General features: G+C 41.8%; 2 protein-coding genes across 2 annotated transcripts; one reads left to right on the top strand and one right to left on the bottom strand.

The window, feature by feature from the left end:
* Positions 1–1,285: 1,285 nt before the first annotated feature.
* On the bottom strand, positions 1,286–6,062 carry LOC130101582 (uncharacterized). The gene is made up of 4 exons (XM_056267380.1): positions 5,965–6,062; positions 5,217–5,343; positions 5,063–5,163; positions 1,286–3,845 (listed from the first exon to the last, which is right to left on the bottom strand). The coding sequence occupies exons 1-4, from the start codon at positions 6,060–6,062 to the stop codon at positions 1,286–1,288; spliced, it is 2,886 nt and encodes a 961-aa protein (XP_056123355.1).
* Positions 6,063–13,016: 6,954 nt separating this feature from the next.
* On the top strand, positions 13,017–24,951 carry saga (S-antigen; retina and pineal gland (arrestin) a). The gene is made up of 16 exons (XM_056264784.1): positions 13,017–13,188; positions 13,518–13,578; positions 16,499–16,559; positions 16,651–16,695; positions 16,788–16,987; positions 18,420–18,479; positions 18,661–18,728; positions 20,195–20,330; positions 20,496–20,580; positions 22,586–22,658; positions 22,741–22,878; positions 22,983–23,060; positions 23,183–23,197; positions 24,193–24,245; positions 24,392–24,401; positions 24,545–24,951. The coding sequence occupies exons 2-16, from the start codon at positions 13,531–13,533 to the stop codon at positions 24,645–24,647; spliced, it is 1,173 nt and encodes a 390-aa protein (XP_056120759.1). The 5' UTR covers positions 13,017–13,188; positions 13,518–13,530; the 3' UTR covers positions 24,648–24,951.
* Positions 24,952–26,863: the final 1,912 nt, after the last annotated feature.

Genomic DNA, 26,863 nt, shown 5'->3' with positions numbered 1-26,863 from the left:
CTTCGGGACGAGAAAATAGCTACTGTAAAAACCTGCCTTGCTCATAGAGGGAGGGACTGTTTCTATAGCGCCCTTCTCTATCAGTTTGAGCACCTCGGTGCGTAGAACATGTGAAACATCTTTTCTCACTTTCGTCTCGACCACCGCTGTGAAGTGGGGCGGTCTGCGAGCGAATTGAAGCGAGTAACCGTGTTTTATTATGTTCAAAAAACCCATTTCGGCATGCCGGGGATATTTTCCCAAGCTTTCGCTCGCACAGATATGGGCTGAATGCTGGCCGGGGGCGTGTCGCAGTGACGTCTGGCTCCCGCCGGCAAATCGCCCTGTGCTAATACTGCGCTCACAGCTCTCAGAGGCGCAGGGCGCGCTCTGAGCAGCTTTGTTGAATGCCGAGTGCAGGGGTGCGTGTGAGATTACAGGCACGCTCGCCACATCCGTAATGCTCACAGTGTGAGTTGGGGAAATGTTTAAGACTGTATGGACAGTGCTTATGGGTGGGGGTGCATAGACTGTGGTAGGCGCCACTTTCATAAAACTTCCCGGGAGGTTTTTGTCCATATAAACAGTGTTTGTGAGTTGGGGTGCGTGCATAACAGCGGGCACACGCGCTACTCTTATAGAATTTCCCGCGGGGAAGTGTTTATAACTGTGGGAACAGTGCTTATGTGTAGTGGTGCATACATGACAGTGGGCACACAATCTACATTTATGGGGCGTCCAGCCTGAGCTGGGGAAGCATTTGGCACTGCTTTGACAGTTTTGATATGTGGGAATGCGCACTTTAGTGTGGACACGTGACCCTTTATGTGAGAGTTATTATTATGGGGTTTATCTGTGTATTCCAGCTCATCTTTGAACGAGTAGCGAGATCTCCGCATGTTTGGTATTGTCAGGATTCAGGCTCGGAGACAGAGGTAAGTGATAAACATAAATGTATCTTTATTTAACTCAAAGGTAAGTATGCAGGGTTTCGGGAGTTCAACGGTGATCTCGAAGAGGATATATGTGGCAGGAATGCATCCAGGTGAGTGAATCCTCTTCTTAAGGAATAACGTGGCGGGTAACACAGATCAATAACTTGAGTTTTTCTCTCTTTTCAGATCGTTCGTGGATAGGCGTGATTCAGGAAGGATTCCAGGTGAGTAGATCCTTTGAAGTGCACTTGACAATGAGCTCACCAGTTCAGTGATACTTTCACTTTCTCTTGCAGCTCATCCAGTGGGAAACGGGACTCGTGGCGGATTCCAGGAAACGGAGAACATGAGTCATGGACAACAAGGTTAGTTTATTTCAGGTAAGTATACTTTACGTCCGTTGCTGAAGGATGGCTCAGAGTGAGACAAGTGGTGACTGGTAAGGGTCGTTCCTGTTGGAGGCTTGACAATGACTGGGAGTGAATCGGGTGCTTTTGTGCTGGCTGGGAAGTGAGTGCTGAGTGGAAACAGGTGCAGGTGATCAGTAATCTGGGGACAGTGATCTTTGCGTGGTGACGTGAGGGATCTGATTGGCTCCTGACAGTACCCCCCCCTCCAGAGTCCGCGCCAGCGGACCTTGGACCTCGACGTCGTGGGGGTCTGCCTCTGGGTCGTGGTGCAGGTTTCTCGGGATGCTGAGCATGGAATTCTAGGAGCAGACTGGGATCAAGAACATCATTACGAGGTACCCAACTTCTCTCTTCTGGCCCATATCCCTCCCAATCAATGAGGTATTCTAACTGACCTCCCCGACGTCGAGAGTCCAAGATCTCCTTGATGAGGTAGATGGGCTCGGGTTCAACGGGTGGTATCGGGGGGTTTTCTTCGGGTTCGACCTCGTTGACTGACTGGGGAATCTGTGGATGATGGGGTTTCAGAAGTGAGACGTGAAACGTGGGATGGATACGGTATTCTGGGGGCAACCGGAGCTGGTAAGTGACTGGGTTGACTTGCTTGACAATTGGAAAGGGTCCGATGTACTTGGGATTTAATTTCTTACATGACTGGCGCAGTTTGATATCTCGAGTGGAAAGCCAGACTAGTTGCTCAGGTTGGTATTCTGGCGTGGATCTTCGGCGGGTGTCAGCGAACTGCTGTTGTCTATTCACAGCTTGTCGGATGTGCTGATGAGCCAATTCTTGAAGCTGTTCGTTTATTTCCCACTGGATAGGATTTACGAATAACCTCTCGGATAGAATGGTCTCAGGTTGATCAACAGGGCTCTCAGGGGCATGGATACGGGAAAGAGCGTCTGCACGGGTATTCTTGGATCCTGGACGATAGGCAATCTTGAAATGAAAGCGTGTAAAGAATAACGCCCATCGGGCCTGACGAGGATTTAACCGCTTGGCATCTCTCAGGTATTGGAGATTCTTATGATCGGTTAGGACTAGAAATGGGTGTTTGGCTCCCTCTAGCCAATGTCGCCATTCTTCCAAGGCAAGTTTTACTGCGAGAAGTTCTCGATTTCCAATATCGTAGTTTGCCTCTGCTGGAGAAAACTTTTTGGAGAAGAATGCACAAGGGAGTGGCTTTGAGGAGAACTCGGAACATTGGGACAGGATTCCTCCAACCCCGGTGGTGGAGGCATCGACTTCCACCATGAATGGTTTTTCAGGGTCTGGATGGTGAAGCAAAGGGGCACTGGTGAAGGCAGATTTCAGAGCATGAAAAGCTTTCTCAGCCTCGGGGTTCCACTGCAGGATCTTAGGTTTTCCTTTTAGCAAGGAGGTCAATGGAGAAGTGAGAAGACTGTACTGGTTGATAAATCTCCTATAGAAGTTGGCGAACCCGAGGAATCTCTGAAGCTCCTTCACGGACTTGGGAGTTGGCCAGGACAGGACGGTCTCGGTCTTTTGTTGGTCCATCTCCACTCCTCGATCGCTGAGTATGTATCCCAGGAAGTCGATGGTGCTTTGATGAAAGGTACACTTCTCAGCTTTCAGGAACAGAGTGAATTCTCTGAGACGTTGTAGGACTAGAGACACATGTCTCTGGTGTTCGATTGGATTCTTGGAATAGATCAAGATGTCATCGATATAGACCAGAACAAACTTCCCTAGAAAGTCTCTGAGGATCTCATCCATGAAACTTTGGAAAACGGAAGGAGCGTTGACCAAACCATATGGCATGACAAGATATTCGTAGTGGCCAGCAGGGGTTATGAAAGCAGTCTTCCACTCATCTCCTCTTTTGATACGGATTAGATTGTACGCACTCCGTAAGTCAAGCTTGGTGAACATCTTTGCCTCTCTGAGTTGTTCGAGAGCAGCGGGTATGAGAGGCAAAGGGTAGCTAAACTTCACAGTGACTTGATTCAAGGCTCTGTAATCAATGCATGGTCTTAAACCACCGTCTTTCTTGGCCACGAAGAAGAAACTTGCGGCGGCAGGAGATGTGGAAGGTCGGATGTAACCCTGATCTAAAGCTTCGTGGATATATTTCTTCATGGATTCTTGCTCTGGAATGGACAAGGAGTAAATCCGACCCTTGGGGAGACGTGCATCAGGGATCAGGTCTATAGCACAATCCCATGGTCGATGAGGGGGTAACTTGGAAGCAGTGACAGGATTGAAGACGTCAGAGAACTTAGAATAACAGGCTGGGATATTAGTTGACAAGTTTTCTGTGGGACTCTCTATGGACGTGGAGTTTACTTTTAACTTTGAGCACTTGGGTCCTTGGGTTACTGGATGAACGGGATACTGGATCGTTGATCTCTGGACATTGACATCCCCATTGCAGGATTTTCCCAGACGTCCAATCAACGGTGGGTTGGTGATGGACGAGCCATGGCCGACCAAGGATGAGATCTGTTTGGCCGTTACAGCGTAGATGGCGTGAGACTTGGGAGTGTTGATCTCTCGCAGACTGAGCCTCTTACAGAGTTCTCGAGAAATGAAGTTTCCCGCGGACCCTGAGTCGATGATGGCATCATTTTCCCCGGTCGAATTGGGCAGTTAAGTCTGAAGTGACCCTTGGTACCACAGTACATACATAACTTCATCTCTCTTCGACGAACACGTTCAGCCTGAGAAATTTTTGAAGTGTCGACTTGCATCTCTTCAACTTGATTTTCTGGATTGAGATTCTTGGGATTCTGAAAAGACACAGGATGGTGATGAGACTGATCAGCGTAACAACTCAAAGATCGTTGATGGACTCGCTTGGCTTGCTGAATGAATTTCTCAATTCCTAAGCTGTCATCATAGATCGCCAGTTGGAGGCGCAAAGCTGGGTTTAAACCTCGACGGAAAACAGAAATCAGAGCTCTCTCATTCCATCCACTATTTGATGCAAGTGTGCGAAATTCCACAGAATACTCAGTCAATGACTTCTTTCCTTGACGTAATTGTAGGAGCTGTTCTCCAAATGAGGAATCATCCGCGGGTCGTCCGAAAACTTCCTTAAAATGTTTGACAAACTCTTGAACTTACGCAACCACTGTGGATTCCTGCATCCATAACGCCTCTGCCCACCTCAGAGCTGCTCCAGAGAGTTGCTGAATGATAAATGCCACTTTCGATCTCTCATTGGGATAGAGCTGAACTTGCTGTTCCAGAGCTAGCGAACACTGGAGTAAAAATCCGTTGCAGTCCTCCGCCCGGCCAGAGAAGGGCGCTGGGCGCGACGGGGGAGTTGCAAAGCAGGTAATCGAAGAAGCGGCGCTCGCGGAAGTTCTCACTGGAGTAAACATGGGTTCTGTCGGAGGATCGGTGGTAGGTGTGGAGCTGGTAGCAACAGCGGGCTGTCCGGAATCCATCTCTCACCTCTTTCTGTTGTTAGGTCAAGCCCTCTGTCAGGATTCAGGCTCGGAGACAGAGGTAAGTGATAAACATAAATGTATCTTTATTTAACTCAAAGGTAAGTATGCAGGGTTTCGGGAGTTCAACGGTGATCTCGAAGAGGATATATGTGGCAGGAATGCATCCAGGTGAGTGAATCCTCTTCTTAAGGAATAACGTGGCGGATAACACAGATCAATAACTTGAGTTTTTCTCTCTTTTCAGATCGTTCGTGGATAGGCGTGATTCAGGAAGGATTCCAGGTGAGTAGATCCTTTGAAGTGCACTTGACAATGAGCTCACCAGTTCAGTGATACTTTCACTTTCTCTTGCAGCTCATCCAGTGGGAAACGGGACTCGTGGCGGATTCCAGGAAACGGAGAACATGAGTCATGGAGCGGATCCTGGGAACATCAGAACAAGGACAACAAGGTTAGTTTCTTTCAGGTAAGTATACTTTACGTCCGTTGCTGAAGGATGGCTCAGAGTGAGACAAGTGGTGACTGGTAAGGGTCGTTCCTGTTGGAGGCTTGACAATGACTGGGAGTGAATCGGGTGCTTTTGTGCTGGCTGGGAAGTGAGTGCTGAGTGGAAACAGGTGCAGGTGATCAGTAATCTGGGGACAGTGATCTTTGCGTGGTGACATGTGAGGGATCTGATTGGCTCCTGACAGGTATGTGTGATCATTTGTACAACAGTGAATTAATGCTACGTATATTTTAGCTCATATTCGGGCTTTTGCAGGTGAATTGATCTGCCGTTTTAAGGGCACTTGAAGACTGTGCTGCCTGGCTTAGGATATTTGTGTTTTTTTTGTGTAATTTTCCTTTTAGGTTTTGTTTGCTTTATTATTTTGTGATTTGTTAATTTATTATTTTTCTGCATTTTGTGTGTTTTGATTTCTTTGTTATTTTTGGGTGCTGTCTTTTTTTTGTATTAGGAATAATGTTTCTTTCCTTTTGTTCACTGCGAGTCATCCTCTGCTGGTTCTAAGGAAAGGGGGATTGTGAGTGGTAACCTGTCACGGAGTCAACAGAGCCATCACTTCCACCCACTGCACCTGATCACTACAATCCGCCCACCCGATCACAGTCACCTGAATTCTAATTATCTGCACCTGCACATCATGATTACACGCCCTTTATCAACCACAGCTCCCTTCACTTCTGTGTCTGATCTCGTCTCTACCAGACCCAACTACCTACCAGTCTGACCAGTATCTTGAAGTCCTGTTGTTCCTCAGTTCCTGTTCTTCGTCCGTGTCCTGAGTCTCATGGTCTTCAGCATCGTCTTCCTCAGTCATCTATAGACATTAACCAAGTTCAGCTAAGTGTTCACCGACCCTCGCCTTCCTGTCATCGATCTACATCACTGCTCACTCTGCACTGTTAATAAAGTCTGTTTCTCACCTTCATCCCTTGTCTGCCTTGTTATGAATGTGACAGAAGATCAGACCAGCACCATGCAGAGCACGAGCAACCCGGATTCCTTCACTGAATTAGTGAACGCGGTTCGGCACGCACTTCCTCCTTCACTCACAGCTCCTTCACCGGCTGCCTCGGCCAGTCCCATGGCCCGACCAGCGACGTACAGCGGCGAGGCGGAGGATTGCAGCGGCTTTATTCTGCAGTGTAAGCTTCATTTTGAGATGCAACCACAACTCTACCCAAGCGATCGAGCACGCATCGCGTTTGTGATATCTCTCCTTTCTGGACGCGCTCTTCAGTGGGCTGATTCACTATGGCAAGCCGATGTTCCTGTTACAAGATCGCTGTCAGCATTTCTCATTCACTTCAAGGAAGTTTTTGGTCAAACCACTTCAACGCTATCTGTCCATGATCAACTGTTTCACCTAAAACAAGGTAATCGATCAGTGAGTGTATACTCCTTACAGTTTCGTACACTTGCAATAGCGAGTGGATGGAATGAATCAGCTCTACTCACAGCCTATCGTCAAGGTCTAGATCCAGAGATTCGTCAACTTATGATCATTCAGGATGACAACATGGGGTTAGAGAACTTCGTACAGAAATCTATCTGTGTCTCTCAACGATTTTCTGCTTGCTCTCTAATGAAACTCCCGCTGTGCATCCTCCGCCTCTGTTTCCATCTGCCGCTCTTCCAACACCAGATCCAATGCAGGTAGACTCTTTTCATCTAACACCGGCGGAGCGTCAAAGAAGATGGACTCATCACCTCTATTTGTACTGTGGGGGAGAAGGACATATCATTTCCAACTGTCCCGTTCGACCACCACGCCCAGCGGTGAGTACCATCCAACTTTTCCCCAATATTGCATCTCTGACCCGTACTAATGTATGTCTGGTAACTTCTCGTTCTACTGTTCCAGCCCAAGCCCTCATTGATTCCGGCTCAGCGAGCAACTTCATCTCCCACAAACTACTACAAAGACTCAATGCCAAGAGGATACGCTGCCCCCAAAACCTAGAAATCCACACCATCCTAGGTAAGCCGCTGGGTCATGGTCGAATCTGTCACTTCTCCCCCACCATGACACTCCGCATAGGCTGCCTGCATTCAGAGAAGATCACTTTTCTGGTGTTGGAAGGATCCACCGCGGACATCATCCTGGGACGCCCATGGTTACTCCAGCACCAACCACAGATTGACTGGACTACGGGTGAGATTCTCCAGTGGGGGCAGAAATGTCATCATGGGTGTTTGACTTCGGTGATCAAAGCTCCTTGTCCCCTCTCTCCATCCAATCCTGAGTCATCATTCATCTCCTTGTATTCAACCACCATTGAGAGTCCAGAGTCCAATGTGAAGATGGAGATTCCTCCTGAGTATCGGGCGTTCCAGGATGTGTTCAGCAAGCGGTTGGCAACGCAACTACCACCACATCGGCCATGGGACTGCGCCATCGACCTGCTACCTGGGGCTACTCTTCCTAAGGGTCGAGTATATCCACTGTCCATCCCGGAACAGAAGGCCATGGAGGAGTACATCAAGGAGGCCCTCCATCAGGAGTTCATCCGTCCGTCAACATCCCCTGCCGCTTCAAGTTTCTTTTTTGTGGCTAAGAAGCACGGAGGCTTGCGGCCATGTATTGATTACCGGACCCTCAATTCACAAACCATCAAGTACAGTTATCCCCTTCCTCTGGTCCCTTCTGCCTTGGAACAACTTCGAGGTGCCTGTGTCTTCTCCAAACTAGATCTTCGAAGTGCCTACAACCTCATTCGTATCCGCAAGGGCGATGAGTGGAAGACGGCGTTTGTAACACCTTCAGGGCACTATGAATATCAGGTTATGCCATATGGATTGTCCAATGCTCCTTCTGTCTTCCAGAGTTACATGAACGAGATATTCCGGGACTTCCTTCATCGCTTTGTCATTGTCTATATCGACGATATCCTGATATTCTCCCAGAATCTAGATGACCACCATCGACACGTGGAACAAGTCCTACAGCGCCTCCGGGAACAACATCTCTACCTGAAGTTAGAAAAATGTGAGTTCCACACATCCACAGTCCAATTCCTGGGTTACATCATAAACCAACGAGGCATCCAGATGGACCAGAGGAAGGTGGAAGCCATCCGGAGCTGGCCTCAACCCATCACCGTAAAAGAACTACAGAGATTCCTTGGATTCGCAAACTTCTACCGTAGATTCATAAATAACTACAGTCTGCTCAGCTCCCCCTTGACTTCACTCCTCAAAACCCGGCCCAAGTCTCTGTCCTGGAACCCAGCAGCCACCACCGCATTTCTCGCCATTAAGAAAGCCTTCGCTACCGCTCCCATTCTCATCCATCCCAATCCTGACCTTCCATTCACTGTGGAAGTGGATGCCTCGTCCACCGGGGTGGGAGTGATTTTGTCCCAGCGGCAGGGGAACCCTCCTCGACTCCATCCATGTGCCTTCTACTCCAAAAAGCTGTCCCCGGCAGAGCAGAACTATGACATCGGCAACAGGGAACTCCTCGCCATCAAGCTAGCTTTAGAGGAATGGAGACATTGGCTGGAGGGAGCTAACCACAAGTTTGAAGTTATCACAGACCATAGAAACCTCCAGTATCTCCGAGAAGCTCGTCGTCTCAATCGCCGTCAAGCAAGATGGTCCCTCTTTTTTACCAGATTCGACTTCACTGTTACCTACCGACCTGGACATAAGAATTTCAAAGCCGATGCTCTCTCCCGTCTTCACCAATCTGATCTGGAATCCTCAACTCCTGAGACCATCCTCCCTCCAGCTATGATCGTCAGTCCCATTCTATGGTCGCTAGACGAAGGAGTCTCCATCAGTTTATCCTCCGGTTACCATCCTCAGACCAACGGCCAGACTGAGCGTAAGATCCAAGAGATCCGGAGGTACTTGAGGTCACACTGCCACCAGAACCAGAACAGCTGGAACCGGTTCCTTCCCTGGGCGGAGTACGCCCAGAACTCCATTCCAATGCATCTTGGGATACCAACCACCCCTGTTTCCTTGGTCCGGCGAACCATCGGAGGTTCCAGCTGTTAACCACTGGTTAGAGCAGAGCGAGAGGGTATGGGACTCAGCTCATATCCATCTACAGCAGGCAGTGCAAAGACACACCGCTCAGGCCAACGTCCGAAGATCCGAAACGCCACAGTATCAACCTGGTCAGAAAGTATGGTTATCCACCCGTGACATCCGTCTTCGCCTGCCCTGCCGTAAGCTGAGTCCCCGCTACATAGGTCCTTTCACCATCCAGAGGCAGCTCAACAATGTCACCTACCGGCTCAACCTCCCTGCACAGTACCGTATCTCACCATCCTTTCACGTTTCACTCCTAAAGCCTTATTCTGAACCCTTGTCTCCTCTCCTCACAGAACCCGGTGAAGCTGACGTACCTCCTCCTCCCGAAGTCGCCGAGGAAGAACTCATCTACACTGTACAAACCATCATCAACTCACGGCGACGGGGCAATCGACTTGAGTATCTGGTAGATTGGGAGGGGTACGGTCCAGAGGAACGTTCCTGGGTAGCCCGAGATGACATACTCGACCCCTCCCTTTTGACCCAATTCCACCAAGATCATCCGCATCGTCCTGCACCCAGAGGTCGTGGTCGTCGTCGCAGTCTCCGGTCGTCAGGAGCCGACCGTGGAGGAGGGGGTACTGTCACGGAGTCAACAGAGACATCACTTCCACCCACTGCACCTGATCACTACAATCCGCCCACCCGATCACAGTCACCTGAATTCTAATTATCTGCACCTGCACATCATGATTACACGCCCTTTATCAACCACAGCTCCCTTCACTTCTGTGTCTGATCTCGTCTCTACCAGACCCAACTACCTACCAGTCTGACCAGTATCTTGAAGTCCTGTTGTTCCTCAGTTCCTGTTCTTCGTCCGTGTCCTGAGTCTCATGGTCTTCAGCATCGTCTTCCTCAGTCATCTATAGACATTAACCAAGTTCAGCTAAGTGTTCACCGACCCTCGCCTTCCTGTCATCGATCTACATCACTGCTCACTCTGCACTGTTAATAAAGTCTGTTTCTCACCTTCATCCCTTGTCTGCCTCGTTATGAATGTGACATAACCGGCCTGTGAAGCCTGGTCAGGTTGGTCCGCAGTGATCTATTCACAATCCCTGAAACCAATGAGTGCAGGTTTGAGTGGATTTCGGGGTGTTTTTCTTTTAGTTATGCACGTTTTATGTCTTTTTGTATATTGTGTCCTGTAAATTGGGTACCCACATGTGGGTACAATTGTTTTTGTTGTTGTAATTTCGTATTTCTTGTGTTTCAGGCACTGTGAGTCCGGAGCAGGAGGGCCAGTTGCTCTATTTTGGTGGCGGGTCCTGATGAGACACAGTGTGTGGTCTACAACCCATAGTGATTGATCTTGGTTGACGTGAGTGTGTGTGTGAAGTGTAGTGCACGTGTGGGTGCTCCTTTACCATCGCTGATGTTAGCGACGTCTGGCACTAGCTCGTCCTGCTTCTGGTAATCACGAGTCCTGTGAGTTGTTTATTGTGTTGTGGTTATAATTGAGCCTAACTGACCGGCACGCCAGCATTTTATCTTTGTCCAATAAAGAATATTTTTGTACTTTGTCATATCCACGTCTCAGAGTCACTGTGTAAGGGAAAAATCGAACCTGTGTCCTTACTTGACTGTTAATAATGCATTAATCATTTGTTCCTGTGTTGTTATTTATTAATGATGGAACAGTATTCTAAAGTGTTACCAAATCTTTAAAAATGAAAGTAATCACTGCATGCTATGGTTAACATTTAAACGTATTTATGCTTCATATATGTGCATACTCAGATTATTTGTTTCAATCTGTGCTTGGTTTCATGAACATATGTGCACAAAGGCTATGGCTTGAAGTAATCCCAATGAAGATATAGCTGCGAGCAGCGATGACGGGTCCAAGACCCGGCGCCACCCCTGAGGCTTTAGGGAGACTAAGAGTCTCAAAAACACCCAAATTAATATTAAAGTTTGATGCATTGCCATGGCAACAGTATTTAATATATCAATAATCTTTTTGCAGGTCTACATCTGTAGTGTCTTGACATTATACTGGTGAGGTTTGAAGCAAATCAGGTAAAAATAAAAGGATAATTTCAAAGCATTTTTAAAGTGACACACTTCCTGCTGCCAGTTGGTGGCGCTATGACTTTGACTCACAATAGTCACATCCATGTGATCGGTCTCCTGCAACGAACACACAGCTGAAGTTTTATCAAAATCACTAAAAGTGTCCAGAAGTTATAAGACACTTCCTGTTTCCCTTTTTTCACCAAAAATGTGTTTCCTCACCACTGCCAAACCGTTTGAGATATCAAAAAGCCATTTGCCGTTTAGCATCCACAATGTCTTGGCTTCAGGTTGACTGAGTTTGGTTGTGATCGGATTAATTCCCTTGGAACTCATTCCAGAGCATGCGCTTTTCAAACAACCCAGAATAGCCTACTTCCTGTTGGGCGGAGCTTATGACTATGAGAGCGGAAGTTGTTTGGCTTGATGAGGTCTATATGTGTACTGAGTTTCATACATGTACGTGCAAGTGTGTATGATATGTGAACCAAGTTTTTGGACCGCATTCAAGAAGGCGCTGTGGAGCCCCCCGGCCACGCCCAAGTACCAGCTTCTGTGCGGTCCTAATGGCAGGCGATTCCAACATGTGTGCCAATTTTCATGAGTTTTTTAAGCATAATAAGGGCCCCAAAAGTGCCAGAGAAGTCTGGATTTAAAAAATAATAATAATAATACTCAGAAAAACTATAGTGCCTCCGCCCCTTTGGGGCTTGGGCCCTAATAAGAAGAAGAGTGAATAATCCTAAGGAAAACAATAAGGCCTTTGCCCTTTCAAGGCTTTGGCCAGAATAACAATGACTACATCTCTTTCATGGTGGTAATCCCTCCTCAGCTTCCTAGGTGTTTACACTGCTGACACTGACAGTCTGGGATTATAACTGAGGCACTGTCAATGATTAATACCTCTGAGCATCGCCTCCTTTGATTAAATCTCTATGGATGTATTATATATCCATGAGTATATCCATATATATCATGAGTTTTAGGTTACACTTTATTTCGATGATCCACTATACGTCTACTAACTCTCAACAGAGTATTACTAGTAGACTGGTAGTGTTAGGGTTCGGGTAATAAGTTGACATGTAGTTGGCAAAATTACTTATAGTCAGTAATGTCTGTTGGGGGAGCATCAAAATAAAGTGTTTGCCGATAATAGGCAGAGGGTCTACTAATACTCTAATGACTGCTAGTTGGTGTGTAGTTGCAAAGTTACTTATAGTTACTAGAATGTGTAAAGTGGACCATCGAATAAAGTGTTTCAGGGTTTTATTTCTTTTAATGATAAACACTCCTGCCCAATAAAGTATACTGTAAGTAAGTATAATATACTGTTACTGAAACTTTTATTTACATTGATTATTTGATTGATTACATTGATTCTTTCAATGTTGCAATGTGCAATGTGCAAATGCATTTGTTTTATAGACTGACTTCTAATTGCATTTTTGACTCTGATTTTGTATACAAGCTGAAATTACCCACCCTATAAACAACTAGTGAGCTGTTTACACACAAAGCCCATGAGAGAGACCACAGTTCTCGGCATGTGACTTGGCCCTGACAAATAAAGTGCTGCTGCTTGTGCACAGAGTGTCAGTGCCTAGTAATCTCCCCCAATGCTGACTAAAGCGAACCAACCCAATCCGCTCAGGCAGGTATAGCACATGCAGAAAGCACAGCAAGCTATCTATCCATATCCGTCTGTCTATTTGGAAAGCTGGAGAATGTGTAAAGGGGATTTTAGCTATAACCCTGCCTAACCTGATTAGTTGGGCAATACACATCCTGAGTACAAATACCATCTCTTCCCCACGGGTCACTGCTTTCTCTGTCCTCAAGCCTCAGACCTCACAAATTAGTCGAATCATCACTGCCAGGTATGAAATTCCTAATGCATGTAGAATTTAAAGGACCTTCTGTTGGGTGTTATGTGGGACATGAGTAATGTTGATTTTATGTCACTGTTATGTAAAAAATAATCTGAAGTCCCTCTGATGTTGGAAAGCCTTGATTAAGGTTTACTAGATGACATGAAGAATATTATTGTACTGTATAGCTTGAAGGACTTTTTCTGTAATAGAAGTTAGTGACTTACATGCAATGATTGTTGCATTTAGGTTTACATTGCATAATGGCTTGACATTAATCTAAGCATTCATTTATTGTTGTTTTGTTTTGTTTGTTTGTTTGTTTGTTTTTGTTTAAGTCTCTAAACAACAATGAGTCAAAAACAGGTTGTCTTCAAGAAAATATCCAAGGATAAGTCGGTAAGTTAAGGACAACTTCAAAAATATAATCGACATAACTATACAGGTGGATATAGTACCTTAACATAGTAAAGAGAATATATTTGCATGAATAGGGTACAAAATAAGCCTGACATGCTTTTATTATTTCTCTTTAAATGGTCATTAAAAGAAGATGCCTAAATAAATGATGAACAATAATTTAATACTACTTGATTAATAGAGTAAACTTGGTTGAGGGGATTCTGGAAGCCTATCCCAGCTTCTCAGACCATAGGCAAGAAAATCCCCTGGATGGATGGACACTTTCACTCACTGGCCATCTCCATTTCATATATCCTGCATGTTTATGGATTGTGGAAGAAACTGGATCACCCAAGGGAAACCCAAAACCACACAGGGAGAGGATGTAAATTCCACACAGAAAGGCTTCCTGACTCAGCCAGGACTCGAACCAGGGATCTTCTTGTTGGAGTTGACCATATATACAGTATAGATGGCAATGTCATGTTGCTTTTGATTGGAAAATGTTTACTTGGAGTACAATAATTCTCAGGCTGCACATGCAGGTGTGATCGGGTGTATATCTGGTTCCTTGTTCGATTGTATGTGGTTGTCTAGTTGATTCTAAATGGCTGACGGAAAATCTGGGACATGCAGAAATATTTTTAGAGGTGTTTCTCATTTCTCAGACAAGGATTTATGATAACACTTTACAATAAGGTTTCATTTGTTAACATTAGTTAACTACTTTAGTTAACATGGACTAAGAAATAACAATACTTCTACAGCATTTAGTAATCTTATTTAATGTTAATTTCAACATTTACTAATGCATAACATTAGTTTAGACGAGACCACTTTGGCAAGTTAGCCTACTTTAGTTTATTGAACACAATTTATCTTATTCCTTATGGGGGTTCCTGCTCCATAATTAATGACATAAAGACCATTAACCCCCCATAGTACCATCAGTTTGAGTGATATAGAGATTTAAGACAGTTTAGTAATGTCTTTAAGCAACAGTTTTAACACGTAGAGGTAGCAGTGAAATCCCGGACGTCAATACTGTAGCTTAGCTATGAGGATGAGTGTCTCTTGGCGATGATGTCCGTGACGCTAGGACTTGGAAGCCTTGGTAATCTGAAACAAAGAAGACAACAGCCAGAAAGTGCACGGATGTGCTTGATACTTATACTGGGAGGGCGGGAGGGTTACGAGCAGTTTGAGCATGTTTGCCGTGCAGTAATGCCCACGTATATATATCCTCCCGGTCTAATAGGAGAATGGTAGTTGTTGGAGCGATTTGAGCCTATGCCTACGTGGCCTGACTGAACTAACGCTGCGCTAGATTTAATGCACTGTGAACTAACATGAACAATTCATGACAGTTGGGTTTTTATTAACTAGCATTAACAAAGATAAATAAATATTGCAACAAATGTATTGCTCATTGTTAGTTCATGTTAGTAATCAGGTCTACATTTACTAATGTTAGCAAATGAGACCTTATTGTAAAGTCTTAACTGGACAACGGCCACAGCAAAATATGATTTGTGGCTCTACAGAAGCATTGGAAAGTGTCTGTTCAACATGCAGGGGATGTGATCGGTTAGTGGACCTGGGAAAAAGAACAACACACAAAAGACTTTTCGGTAACACTTTAGAATACGGTTCCTTCGTTAATGAATAACTACACAGGAACAAATGAGTAACACAATATTAACAATCTAGTAACTACTATTAACTAACAAGAAATTCTGATTAACGAATTAGTAAGTAACAGCGCACAGATGAAAGTGGTAGTTCACTATTAACTAATTGATAACTACTATTTTTTTATGCTTCCCAGAGAACTACTGAAGAAGATTAATAGTTCATGCAAAACTAATCAATAACTAATGCAGGACAAATGACTAGCACTACATTAACATTAATAACTGCTGTAAACAAATACACAAGGTTTATCAATATGTAATAGCATAGCAGACTTATGATTTGGGAAATAATTAGCCTATGCTCTCTCCTAGAGAACTATTTATCAACTGAATAATTTTAAAGAAATGGCTTTTTAAATGCAGTTATCGGGACCTTACTTGTCCTGTAGTGATTCAATGCCAGTCCAGAGGAATGCCAGAAAATTGGCCAGAGTCACGGTGACGGCTGGAACATATTGAGTTATCGGCCATCCATATACAGTGATTTTATTATTTAACCTATACCTCGCAAAAAAAAAAAGATTTTATTAATGTCTCCTACCTCATACGTGTGTGCAAATATCTTGTGAAGGATTAGAAGATTCTACACTTTAGGATTGGCTTTTCATGTAATAATCATGATAACTAACTAGTAATGACTCAAGTGTTACTACATACTTCTAAAGGAATGACTAATTATTTGGATCCGTATTCTAAAGTGAAGATCATGGTAACTAACTAGTAATTACTCAAGTGTTACTACATACTTCTATGGGAATTACTATCTAAAACTTCACCAAAAACCTCAAAAGCTTAAAAGAATTAGTAATTCCTTTAGAAGTATGTAGTAACACTTGAGTAATTACTAGTTAGTTACCGTGATCTTCACTTTAGAATACGGATCCAAATAATTAGTCATTCCTTTAGAAGTATGCAGTAACACTTGAGTCATTACTAGTTAGTTACCATGATTCTTACAGTAGTTCTCTGGGAAGCATTAAAAAAAAGTAGTTATTGATTAGTTAATAGTGAACGACCACTTTCATCTGTGCGCTATTACTTACTAATTTGTTAATCAGAATTTCTTGTTAGTTAATAGAAGTTAGGCCTACTAGATTGTTAATATTGTGTTACTCATTTGTTCCTGTGTAGTTATTCATTAACGAAGGAACCGTATTCTAAAGTGTTACCGACTTTTCCTCTTTTAGGCTTGTTAAGTAATATATGTTGTGTTTGTGAATCAGGTTGGTGTGTATATGGGGAGGAGAGACTTTGTTGACCGTGTTGACTCGGTGGATCCAGTGGGTACGTGAGAGAATCATCTTACTGTGATTTTAAGCACTTACCACGTTTTCTTAAAACTTGCATTTACTTTGACCTTTTCCTTCTCCATCAGATGGCGTCCTTCTCGTTGACCCTGAACAGCTGAAAGGGAAAAAAGGTCACTAGGTTCATTCAAAGTTTACAAACTGAACAGATGATAAATCAGATGTATTATAATGAGAAGCGCTTTGTGATTGTGTCGCCCTCTAGCGTACGCCACCTTGTCCTGCGCGTTCCGATACGGCCGTGATGATACGGACGTGTTGGGAATCTCATTCAGACGAGAGATCTACCTGGCCACCCGGCAAATCTACCCCCCACTGCAGGACAAAGAGCAGGGCATTCTCACCAAGGTTCAGGATAAACTACTGCGCAAACTGGGTGACAATGCCTACCCGTTTTTCTTTGAAGTAAGCATCTTCAAGAGATTACATTAGACCTTTTCCTTGCAAAATTAGAAATGATACTATGGTACTGAATCACATCACCTTATTCATGTACCATGGTATTTATATGTTTTTTCAAGGTGCATCAAAGACCATGGTACCATCACAGTCAATTCAACCTTTATTTAAATAGAGCTTTATACAATTCAGATTGTTTCGAAGCAGCTTTATAGTGATGCACATCAGGAAAATGATTCAATGACGCAAACAGACTTCATTTCGACTGAACGCCAGCTATAAAAGACAATAGTATCATTTCAGTCAGTGTTGATTCAGTTCTGTTGTAAAGATTATCAATTAAATTAGTTAGTTTCATCTATGAAGCAGTTCTGCAGAAAAAAATGTATGCCATCGTCCAGCTCAGTTCAGTTCTCATCCAATTGTCAATGCAGTCAAATCAACAATATTATTGAATGTTAAAGGGTTAGTTCACCCAAAAATGAAAATTCTGTCATTAATGAATCACATTCATGTCGTTCCAAACCCGTAAAACTTTCATTCATCTTAGGAACACAAAGATATTTTTAAATGAAATCTGAGAGCTTTCTCTCCCTCCATTGACAGCTGACACTTTGACACTTCAAAAAGTTCATAAAGAGATCATAAAACTACGACCATTCTCGTGTTACGCAGCACGTTCCGCATGCAAGAACCAATATGGTTTGTTATCGGACGTCAAGCAGGTTCGGTTGAGCTTCTGTTTATGTTCGCTGATCAATGTTTATAAGTGAATAAAGGATTAAATGAAATCTGTTCATAAAGCGCTCAAGTTTCTTCAGAAAATTAGGAGTAAAACACTCAATTCATATGGATTAGTTTTACGATCTCTTTATGAACTTTTTAAAGTGTCAAAGTGTAAGTTGCGTAGCTGTCAATGGACAGAAAGCTCACAGATTTCATTAAAAAATCGTAATATGTGTTCTGAAGATGAACGAACGTCTTACAGGTTTGGAACGACATGAGGGTGAGTAATTAATGACAGAATTTTAATTTTTGGGTGAACTTACCCTTTAAGTGTCCCCAAGCAACCAAGGGACAACACTGGCAAGGAACCCAAACTCCATCAGGTCATAGTTTTTTGTTTGCATTCAGTTTTAATAATGACCTGCATCCATTCTCTTAACTGCTTGTATGTTGTGCCTATCCCACCGTCTCTGGCTGTAGGACGCATAGACAGTCCATTGCAGGGCTAACATCCACAGACACAGGCCTAAACATCTCGCTCACACCTACTGGTGGAATTTAGTATCGCCACCTAATACCCTAATAATGAAATAATTTGTGACAATGTTGTGTGTGTGTGTGCATCTGTGCTATTTCATTTTGATATATAAAACAACGTCTTATGTTTTTGTATATTGAAGGACCTGATATAAGAATATTTCTGTTTCTTTAGTTCCCTGATAACTTGCCCTGCTCAGTCGGAATACAGCCAAGCCCAAAAGATTCTGGAAAGGTAACATCTTACTGTTAAACATCAAACTATTCTGCTAAACTAGGAAGAACTTTTTGTTTAAGACATGGTGCAACATATGTTATATGAAATATGTCGTCAGTCTTACTCTGACAGAGTTGTTTATTTTGTATGTATGTGATATATGCCCTCTGAGTGGTGTCATATCTATACTTTTTCACAGTACTGTGCTGTTGAGTTTGAGGTGAAAGCCTTTTGTGCTGAGAGCCAGAATGCAAAAGTTCGCAAACGGTTAGTCAAGCCTACAACTCTTTGTTTCCTATTCTCTATTCGGGTGGAAAAACAGTGTTGTATCCAGTCCAGGCCCATACCTTGATCTGAATTGTACCACTTTGATTATCCTGATTTGCTTATATATCTATATATATATACACTCACCTAAAGGATTATTAGGAACACTTGTTCAATTTCTCATTAATGCAATTATCTAATCAACCAATCACATGGCAGTTGCTTCAATGCATTGAACTCCAAACTGAATGTCAGAATGGGAAAGAAAGGTGATTTAAGCAATTTTGAGCGTGGCATGGTTGTTGGTGCCAGACGGGCCACTCTGAGTATTTCACAATCTGCTCAGTTACTGGGATTTTCACGCACAACCATTTCTAGAGTTTACAAAGAATGGTGTGAAAAGGGAAAAACATCCAGTATGCGGCAGTCCTGTGGGCGAAAATGCCTTGTTGATGCTAAAGGTCAGAGGAGAATGGGCCGACTGATTCAAGCTGATAGAGGAACAACTTTGACTGAAATAACCACTCGTTACAACCGAGGTATGCAGCAAAGCATTTGTGAAGCCACAACACGCACAACCTTGAGGCGGATGGGCTACAACAGCAGAAGACCCCACCGGGTACCACTCATCTCCACTACAAATAGGAAAAAGAGGCTACAATTTGCAAGAGCTCACCAAAATTGGACAGTTGAAGACTGGAAAAATGTTGCCTGGTCTGATGAGTCTCGATTTCTCTTGAGACATTCAGATGGTAGAGTCAGAATTTGGCGTAAACAGAATGAGAACATGGATCCATCATGCCTTGTTACCACTGTGCAGGCTGGTGGTGGTGGTGTAATGGTGTGGGGGATGTCTTCTTGGCACACTTTAGGCCCCTTAGTGCCAATTGGGCATCGTTTAAATGCCACGGCCTACCTGAGCATTGTTTCTGACCATGTCCATCCCTTTATGGCCACCATGTACCCATCCTCTGATGGCTATCCAGCAGGATAATGGACCATGTCACAAAGCTCGAATCATTTCAAATTGGTTTCTTGAACATGACAATGAGTTCACTGTACTAAAATGGCCCCCACAGTCACCAGATCTCAACCCAATAGAGCATCTTTGGGATGTAGTGGAACGGGAGCTTCGTGCCCTGGATGTGCATCCCACAAATCTCCATCAACTGCAAGATGCTATCCTATCAATATGGGCCAACATTTCTAAAGAATGCTTTCAGCACCTTGTTGAATCAATGCCACGTAGAATTAAGGCAGTTCTGAAGGCGAAAGGGGGTCAAACACAGTATTAGTATGGTGTTCATAATAATCCTTTAGATGAGTGTATACATATATATATATATATATATATATATATATATATAAATATTACCACAAGTTAGGTGTCAAAAGACAGAACAGGTTCCCTCATGTAGTCTGTGGAGCATTGAATAATATGACTTGTTCCCCTCCACCACCATCAGGAGCACAGTATGTTTGACGATTCGCAAGGTCCAGTACGCTCCAGAGAACCTCGGACCAGCTCCCTGTGTGCAGACCACCCGTGACTTTCTCATGTCTGACAAACCACTGCATATGGAGGCAAACTTAGAAAAACAGGTGGGTTTCAAACAGACCACCAGGCGGGCATGCATGTATCTTTCGTTGTTGTTAGCAATGTTTTATACTGCTTTTTAAACGAAGAATGACATTTTATGGAATATAATGAATCAGTTTGCACCATAGTTTTTCTTAAATTAAATGATTTAGACTTTTTTCTTGTAGAGTTACTATCATGGGGAACCCATCAACGTAACTGTCAAAATCAGGAATGACTCCAACAAAAATGTGAGGAACATCATTATCTCTGGTAAGAGCGAGTTTGAAAGTGTTGACAAATCGAGAAATAAGTGTTTCAGATTAAATTTCAGTTTAAATGAATGAGCCAAATTCTTTGAAATGTACTCTTTTGTTTGATTTATTTTACAACCTGAACAAACCGTGCCCTTTTATGGTAACACTTTACTTGAAGGGGTGTGCATAAGACTGACATGACACCTTCATAATCATGACATGACACATGTCATGAATATGAAGGAGATTTTATGCATGTTTATGACAACTGTCCATTCACTCAATTATGACATTTTGAATGCAGACATGACATTGTTTGAGATGTCTTTGTTATGACAACTTGACATAAACCAATACATCATAACCTGTCAGTGTCTTGGTAATGACAACTTGACATTACCAAGACAACATAAATTGTCATAAATATGTCATAAACATGACATAGCAGGTTAATTATCAAACTTAAGAAACCACTTAGCTTTATGGTTTAACATTACATTAAACTGTCATGTGGTTGGTTTTGACATTGGCTGTCATTAGGCCATTATAAAGTGTCATGAATATTTTTCTTGACCTCAACTACAGTGGTACAAATTGAATTTGTCATTAAAATGTTATAACGCATGGTCTAAAAGCGTTGTCCCTATTCTCTTAACGAGTAATGGGGGTGTTTTGGCCGTAACGTGCAATAAACCAATCAGAGACTCATCTCCCATTACCTTTAAAAGCCAGTTGCGCTCACGCCATGGCGGATTCGCTATTTACATGGTAGAATTTGCAAGCGGAAAAACTGAACGCTTCTCTACCGATGAAACGGATCTGCTCGTGCGCGAGGTTAAAGCGTAAGCAGACCATCTATAGGACAAGCTGGATTCCACCATATCTTTATGTATACACTTTATGACCGTCCTTCTTGGGAACCAGGAAGTATCTGCTGTAATAGCCCGACACCCTCTCTGGAAGAGGAACATGTTTCATGGCCTCTTTGTTCAGAAGAGTTTGTAGCTCTTGTGACAGTACATGCATCAGCTCCGGTCTCACGGAAGTGGAGACCACGCCGTTGAAACGCGGAGGAAGATGAATAAATTGGATTCTTTATCCTATTTGTACTGTGCTTAATACCCAAGCAGAAATGCCTGGCAGAAGTTTCCACGCTGCCAGACTTTCTGATAGTGGTATGAACTTTAACACTTCCTTTTGAGGGGATGTTAGATGTTCACTTTATGAACCGAAGAAGCACGGGGTGCACTTCGGGATCACGCGAGGGAACTTGTGGATCTGGTGAGCGAGCAAGCGAAAGAGACGAACCCGTCTCTTGCTCGTCAGCCAAATCCATTCGGGAGCCCCACAATGTTAATGCGGGTGCGGACTGAAAGTAGCCAAGACGAGCCGATGACGTCACAGTCACTGTCTTTTCAAGAGTTAGTTTTATTATTTTAATGGTATCAGCACAGTTGTTCCACCCTGATTTTTTTGCCCAAATTTATAAAATGTCAATAGCGTTGCAAATATCTGTGTGTTTTCTTTAAATATGAATTAATAGATTATCTGCATTATCTTATTGACCCTGGCAAATTCATTGACAAAATGTAGATATTTGGGTAACACTTTATAATAAGGTTCATTAGTTAACATTAGTTAACTACAGTAGTTGATCAGAACTAAGAATGAACAATACTTCTTCAGCATTTATTAATCTTACTTAATATTAATTTCAACATTTACTAATACATTATTAAAATCAAAGGTTGTATTTGTTAACATTAGTTAATGCCCTGTGAACTAACATGAACAAACAATGAACAGCTGTATTTTTTCTTAACTTGCATTAACAAAGATTAACAAATAAATACCGTAACAAATGTATTGCTAATTGTTAGTTCATGTTAGTAAATACATTAACTAATGTTAACTAATGAACCTTATTGTAAAGTGTTACCGATATTTGTACACAGTAAGTCATAAGTCAAGTAGACTGCTGTAAATATAAAATAACACACTTGTGATTGTTTGCCTTTTAGTGGAACAAATCGCCAATGTGGTGCTGTACTCCAATGACAGTTATAATGAGACAGTGGCCAGTGAGGACTCTGGGTAATCATTTTATACAGATATGTAGATGTAATCCAATAAAACAATAAATATTAATCTGATTGAAGATTCCTATTTGGTGCAGGGACTCTGTTGATGCAGGCGCCAAACTGGACAAAGTTTACACCTTGCTTCCCCTCATGGCCAAAAACAGAAAAAAGCATGGCATCGCACTGGATGGAAAACTGAAGCATGAAGACACAAATCTAGCCTCTTCAAGCATGTGAGTCCCCATGTGAAGATAATAAGAGCTGCTTTAGTTTATTGGGAAAAAAACGTTCATTAATGCATTCCAAATGTTTACTACGTTTAAATGCTCTATTGCAGCATCAAACAGGGAGTCCTGAAGGAAGTTCTGGGGATCATGGTGTCATACAGAATTGTTGTGAAGCTTATTGTTGGAGGGTTTGTATCCCAAGACACAATATAACTACTACAGTACCATAAAACCACACATCCTTGATGTGTGTTTTACCTGTTGTGTGTCACATACATCCTAATCTTTTCTGTTTTTCTTCTTCATATAGAATTATGGGATCCAGGTAAATATAAAATTTCTTCAATCTTGGAGTCAGAGAATTGCATATCAATAAAGCTTTAATGTGTGTGCATATGTAGTGGAGTCCAAAAATCTGAGACCTAATTGAAAATCTGTATCACGAGGGAGCTGGATATATGGCAGGCAGGGGTATTTGTTAAAACACACAACAAACAAAACAATAAACACACGAACCGTTAACTAGGGAATGCAGAGAACTGAAATTTTGACTGACAAAACAAAAAGAGAAACACTAGGGCTATATATACACACAGCTTAGCAAGATAATGAGATAACAAAACACACCTGTTGGAGAAAATCAACATGAACAAAAAAACTAAAAAAGGCCTACAAAGATGGCAGACAGAAGTGGAAGTAGAAAGTCCATGGACAAACACAGATGCTGCGTCCAAAATCGCATACTGTCTAAGTAGGTACTTCATTTGAACTTAGTATGACTGAATTCAAACATACTACATCCACCATTGTGTTACTCTCACGTGACCACAGTTGCCACAGTTCACCTTCACTTCCATTCATAAATCCTCTCCCGTAGCCTAATGGGATAGTATTGTGTCCATCGAATGCGCATTTCAGAATCTCAACGGAAGTAGTAGTTCAACCCAGGACTTTTCCCCTACTGTGTTTTTTTTTCCGAATATTCGGACATCCTACTCTTTTGGTACTCGATTTCGGACGCAGTGAGCGAACATATGACAAAATCTGAGATTCAAAATCTTATTTAAATCTCACACTTTATATTAGGTGTCCTTAACTACTATGTACTTTGTACAAAATGTACATTTGTACAATGTACAAAAAATAAGTACAATGGATATTTACTGTGTTAATATTGTATTGCTGCTACTGAGGTGGGATACAGGTGTATATAATATATATAATATAATATAAAGTGAGACCAACTTTTTTGCTAGTGGTCTCAGACTTTTGGACTATATTGAGATCCCTTTATATAAGCTTTGTGTTTTGACATATCAGTGAGGTTGGAGTGGAGCTCCCGTTCCAGCTTATGCACCCGAAGCCTGACACAGGTATTATTATATACGAACATGTGTGAGTGTCCTTACGTATGTTCTTATATCTGTCTCTTAAATATTTTGTGGTTCACATACAATTATACAGTATACAGTATAAGCAACTCTTTAAAAATGTTGTTTCTCTTTATTGCCTCTTGAAGTGAGAGAAAGGTCAGTCATGATTTAAACAGTTTACTCTGCATGTTCAAGAATAATAAAATATTAATAATTACTCATTTTTATGTACCGTCAATAATATATGTGTAATGTATCTGCTTCTTGTCCTTTTTATGTGACTGTGTGGCTATTTGTAGCGAACTGGAGGATGAAGTGGTGTTTGAGGAGTTTAAGCGTACCTACTTGAAAGGCACGGCCGAGGACGAGGATGAGGGAAACATATCACCTGCCGAGAATTGAGGAATGCATGTAGAAGTCAACCAGTTCTTAAAGCATAATTACATATTTAAGGCTATTCAATAGACAATCATATAGAGAGCATCACTGAAATAGAGCACTGCTCTGGACTGTTATTAGCAGATAAAGCTATTGTCAATTTGAACAATTTCCAAATACATGGTTCTCTAGAGACCATTCTTCAGCTGCCTGACATTTTGGTGTATATCTTTAGTGATTTGAAAGAAACTGCTTTGCTGGAATTTGGTGACTACACAACAATAGTATAAAACTACATAGTAAAGTCCTAGCTGTGTGTTTTTTTTTAGTTGTAACACATTTTGTGATATAAAGCAACATTCTTTAGTGTAAGTAAATGTATTGTTATAAAATAGTGTATTTTAATAAAATACTGTACTGTAGCTAGATGTTCAGTTTATGAAATCATGATAAAGAAGGTAAATTCTATCGTACAAACACCACAAAGGTTTGGACAAAAAACAGTTCTTGTTCGTTTTTATTTATAAAATAACAGTATTCATACAGATTCAATTTCTGTAACTGGATCTTTTTTCCAAATATGATTTTCAACCTTACAGACAGGCAAGGTGCAAGGACAAATGTATTTAATCCATATTTATTGAAAATAGATAAAGTTCAATAGAGTCAATACAGACCAAAATTACTGAATAAATACTTTTTTATATTAATCTCAATAACGATATGTAATATCACAATTTCTCAGGTAAAGTTGATTGTCAACTGATAGTTGTAAATAAAATCACAAATATCTTTATTTTCTCTATGCACAATGATAAAGGAGAAATCTGTAAATATCTTATTTCAACAGCAGTTAGCTTGCTTACTGTTGCTTACAATGGCTCTTCGTACTCCTATAGACCTCATTAAGCTTCTGTTAGCTTCAAACAACTGCAGTTGAGCATCTCATCTAGAACATTTGTTTGTTACTCTCTATCTTTCAGATAAAGTACATTGAGCATTAGGCTTTATCCTCTCTCACTCATGCATTATGTAAACAAAATCATAACTAATAGTTTTAATATAATTTTAATTATACATAAGTAAAATTAATTAAAAAGATGCATCTGCTCATACATGCTTACAAAACAATTTGCCTATATTTTGCTGTCCTTTCAGCAGACATAATTCAACATTACGAGGATTGCATGAGCAGGTCAAGAGGAGACAGTTTACACTCGTACAAAAGGAAATACATATTTTTTTCCACAATGATATATGTTGAAAACGTGAGGTAGCACATGCAGGCAATGCCCCCATATAACCCACATGGTAACACTTTATTTTAAGGTGCTTGTAATAAGCAGTAATTAACAGTTAATAAGACACTTATAAGACCTTATAAGATGCATATAAGATGCATATAAGCATTAACTAATGATAATAAATAAATTAAATTAAATAATACATTTCTCAAGTATCAATACATTGCACTTTTAGAACAGCCGAACAAACATAAATGGTAACACAAACTCCCAGGCCCTTAAAAATTTACCTTCCCAAGAGGGAGTAGTTTCCCTGATCTCTTCAGGGCCTGGACCTTTAATTAACCCTTATATGAAGTAGTTAATGCTTATATGCATCTTATATGCATCTTATAAGGTCTTATAAGTGTCTTATAAGGTCTTATAAGTGTCTTATTAACTGTTAATTACTGCTTATTACAAGCACCTTAAAATAAAGTGTTACCAACCACATATTTTAATAAAAGTATAATGTAGCGATACTGCACAAATGTAGTATCCATTTGATATAATTTAACATGTGCATTACTTTAATCTGTAGAAGAAGCTTACCTTTCAAAAGCTTTACTTAAAGAGATAGTTCACTCAAAAATCGATATTTTGTCATCATTTACTCACCGTCATGTTGTTCCAAACCTGTATGAATCTCTTTCTTCTTGTTGAACTTATGTTGGTAACCAGGAAACGAATAGGAAAAAAAATACTTTGGAAGTCAATGGCAACTGTCAATCGTCTGGTTACCGACATTCTTCAAAATATATTCTTTTGTGTTCAGCAGAAGAAAGAAGCTCATATAGGTTTGGAACAACATAAGGGTAAGAGTAAATGATGACAAATTTTTTATTTTTAGGGGGAACTATCCCTTTTTGGACTAAACATGTGACTGTCTAAATGTTTATTATTATTATAACTCCTACTACATTCAATTTACTTAGAATTGACCAAATATGCTAGGGA

Source organism: Rhinichthys klamathensis, unplaced genomic scaffold (assembly GCF_029890125.1).
Source record: "Rhinichthys klamathensis goyatoka isolate OS25496 unplaced genomic scaffold, OSU_Roscu_1.1 h1tg000011l_1, whole genome shotgun sequence".
Taxonomy (NCBI): Eukaryota; Metazoa; Chordata; class Actinopteri; order Cypriniformes; family Leuciscidae; genus Rhinichthys; species Rhinichthys klamathensis.
This window is presented reverse-complemented; position numbering and strand designations above follow the sequence as displayed.

Coding starts and splice junctions, on each gene's coding strand:
- LOC130101582 (XM_056267380.1), bottom strand. CDS start 6,062: ATGACTGAGGAAGACGATGCTGAAGACCATGAGACTCAGGACACGGAC. Junction 5,344..5,964: donor TCAAGATACTGGTCAGACTG/GTAGGTAGTTGG, acceptor GTTTCCACTCAG/CACTCACTTCCCAGCCAGCA. Junction 3,846..5,062: donor GTGAAAGTATCACTGAACTG/GTGAGCTCATTG, acceptor TAAGAGGCTCAG/TCTGCGAGAGATCAACACTC.
- saga (XM_056264784.1), top strand. CDS start 13,531: ATGAGTCAAAAACAGGTTGTCTTCAAGAAAATATCCAAGGATAAGTCG. Junction 16,988..18,419: donor CCTACCCGTTTTTCTTTGAA/GTAAGCATCTTC, acceptor CTGTTTCTTTAG/TTCCCTGATAACTTGCCCTG. Junction 18,729..20,194: donor AATGCAAAAGTTCGCAAACG/GTTAGTCAAGCC, acceptor CACCACCATCAG/GAGCACAGTATGTTTGACGA.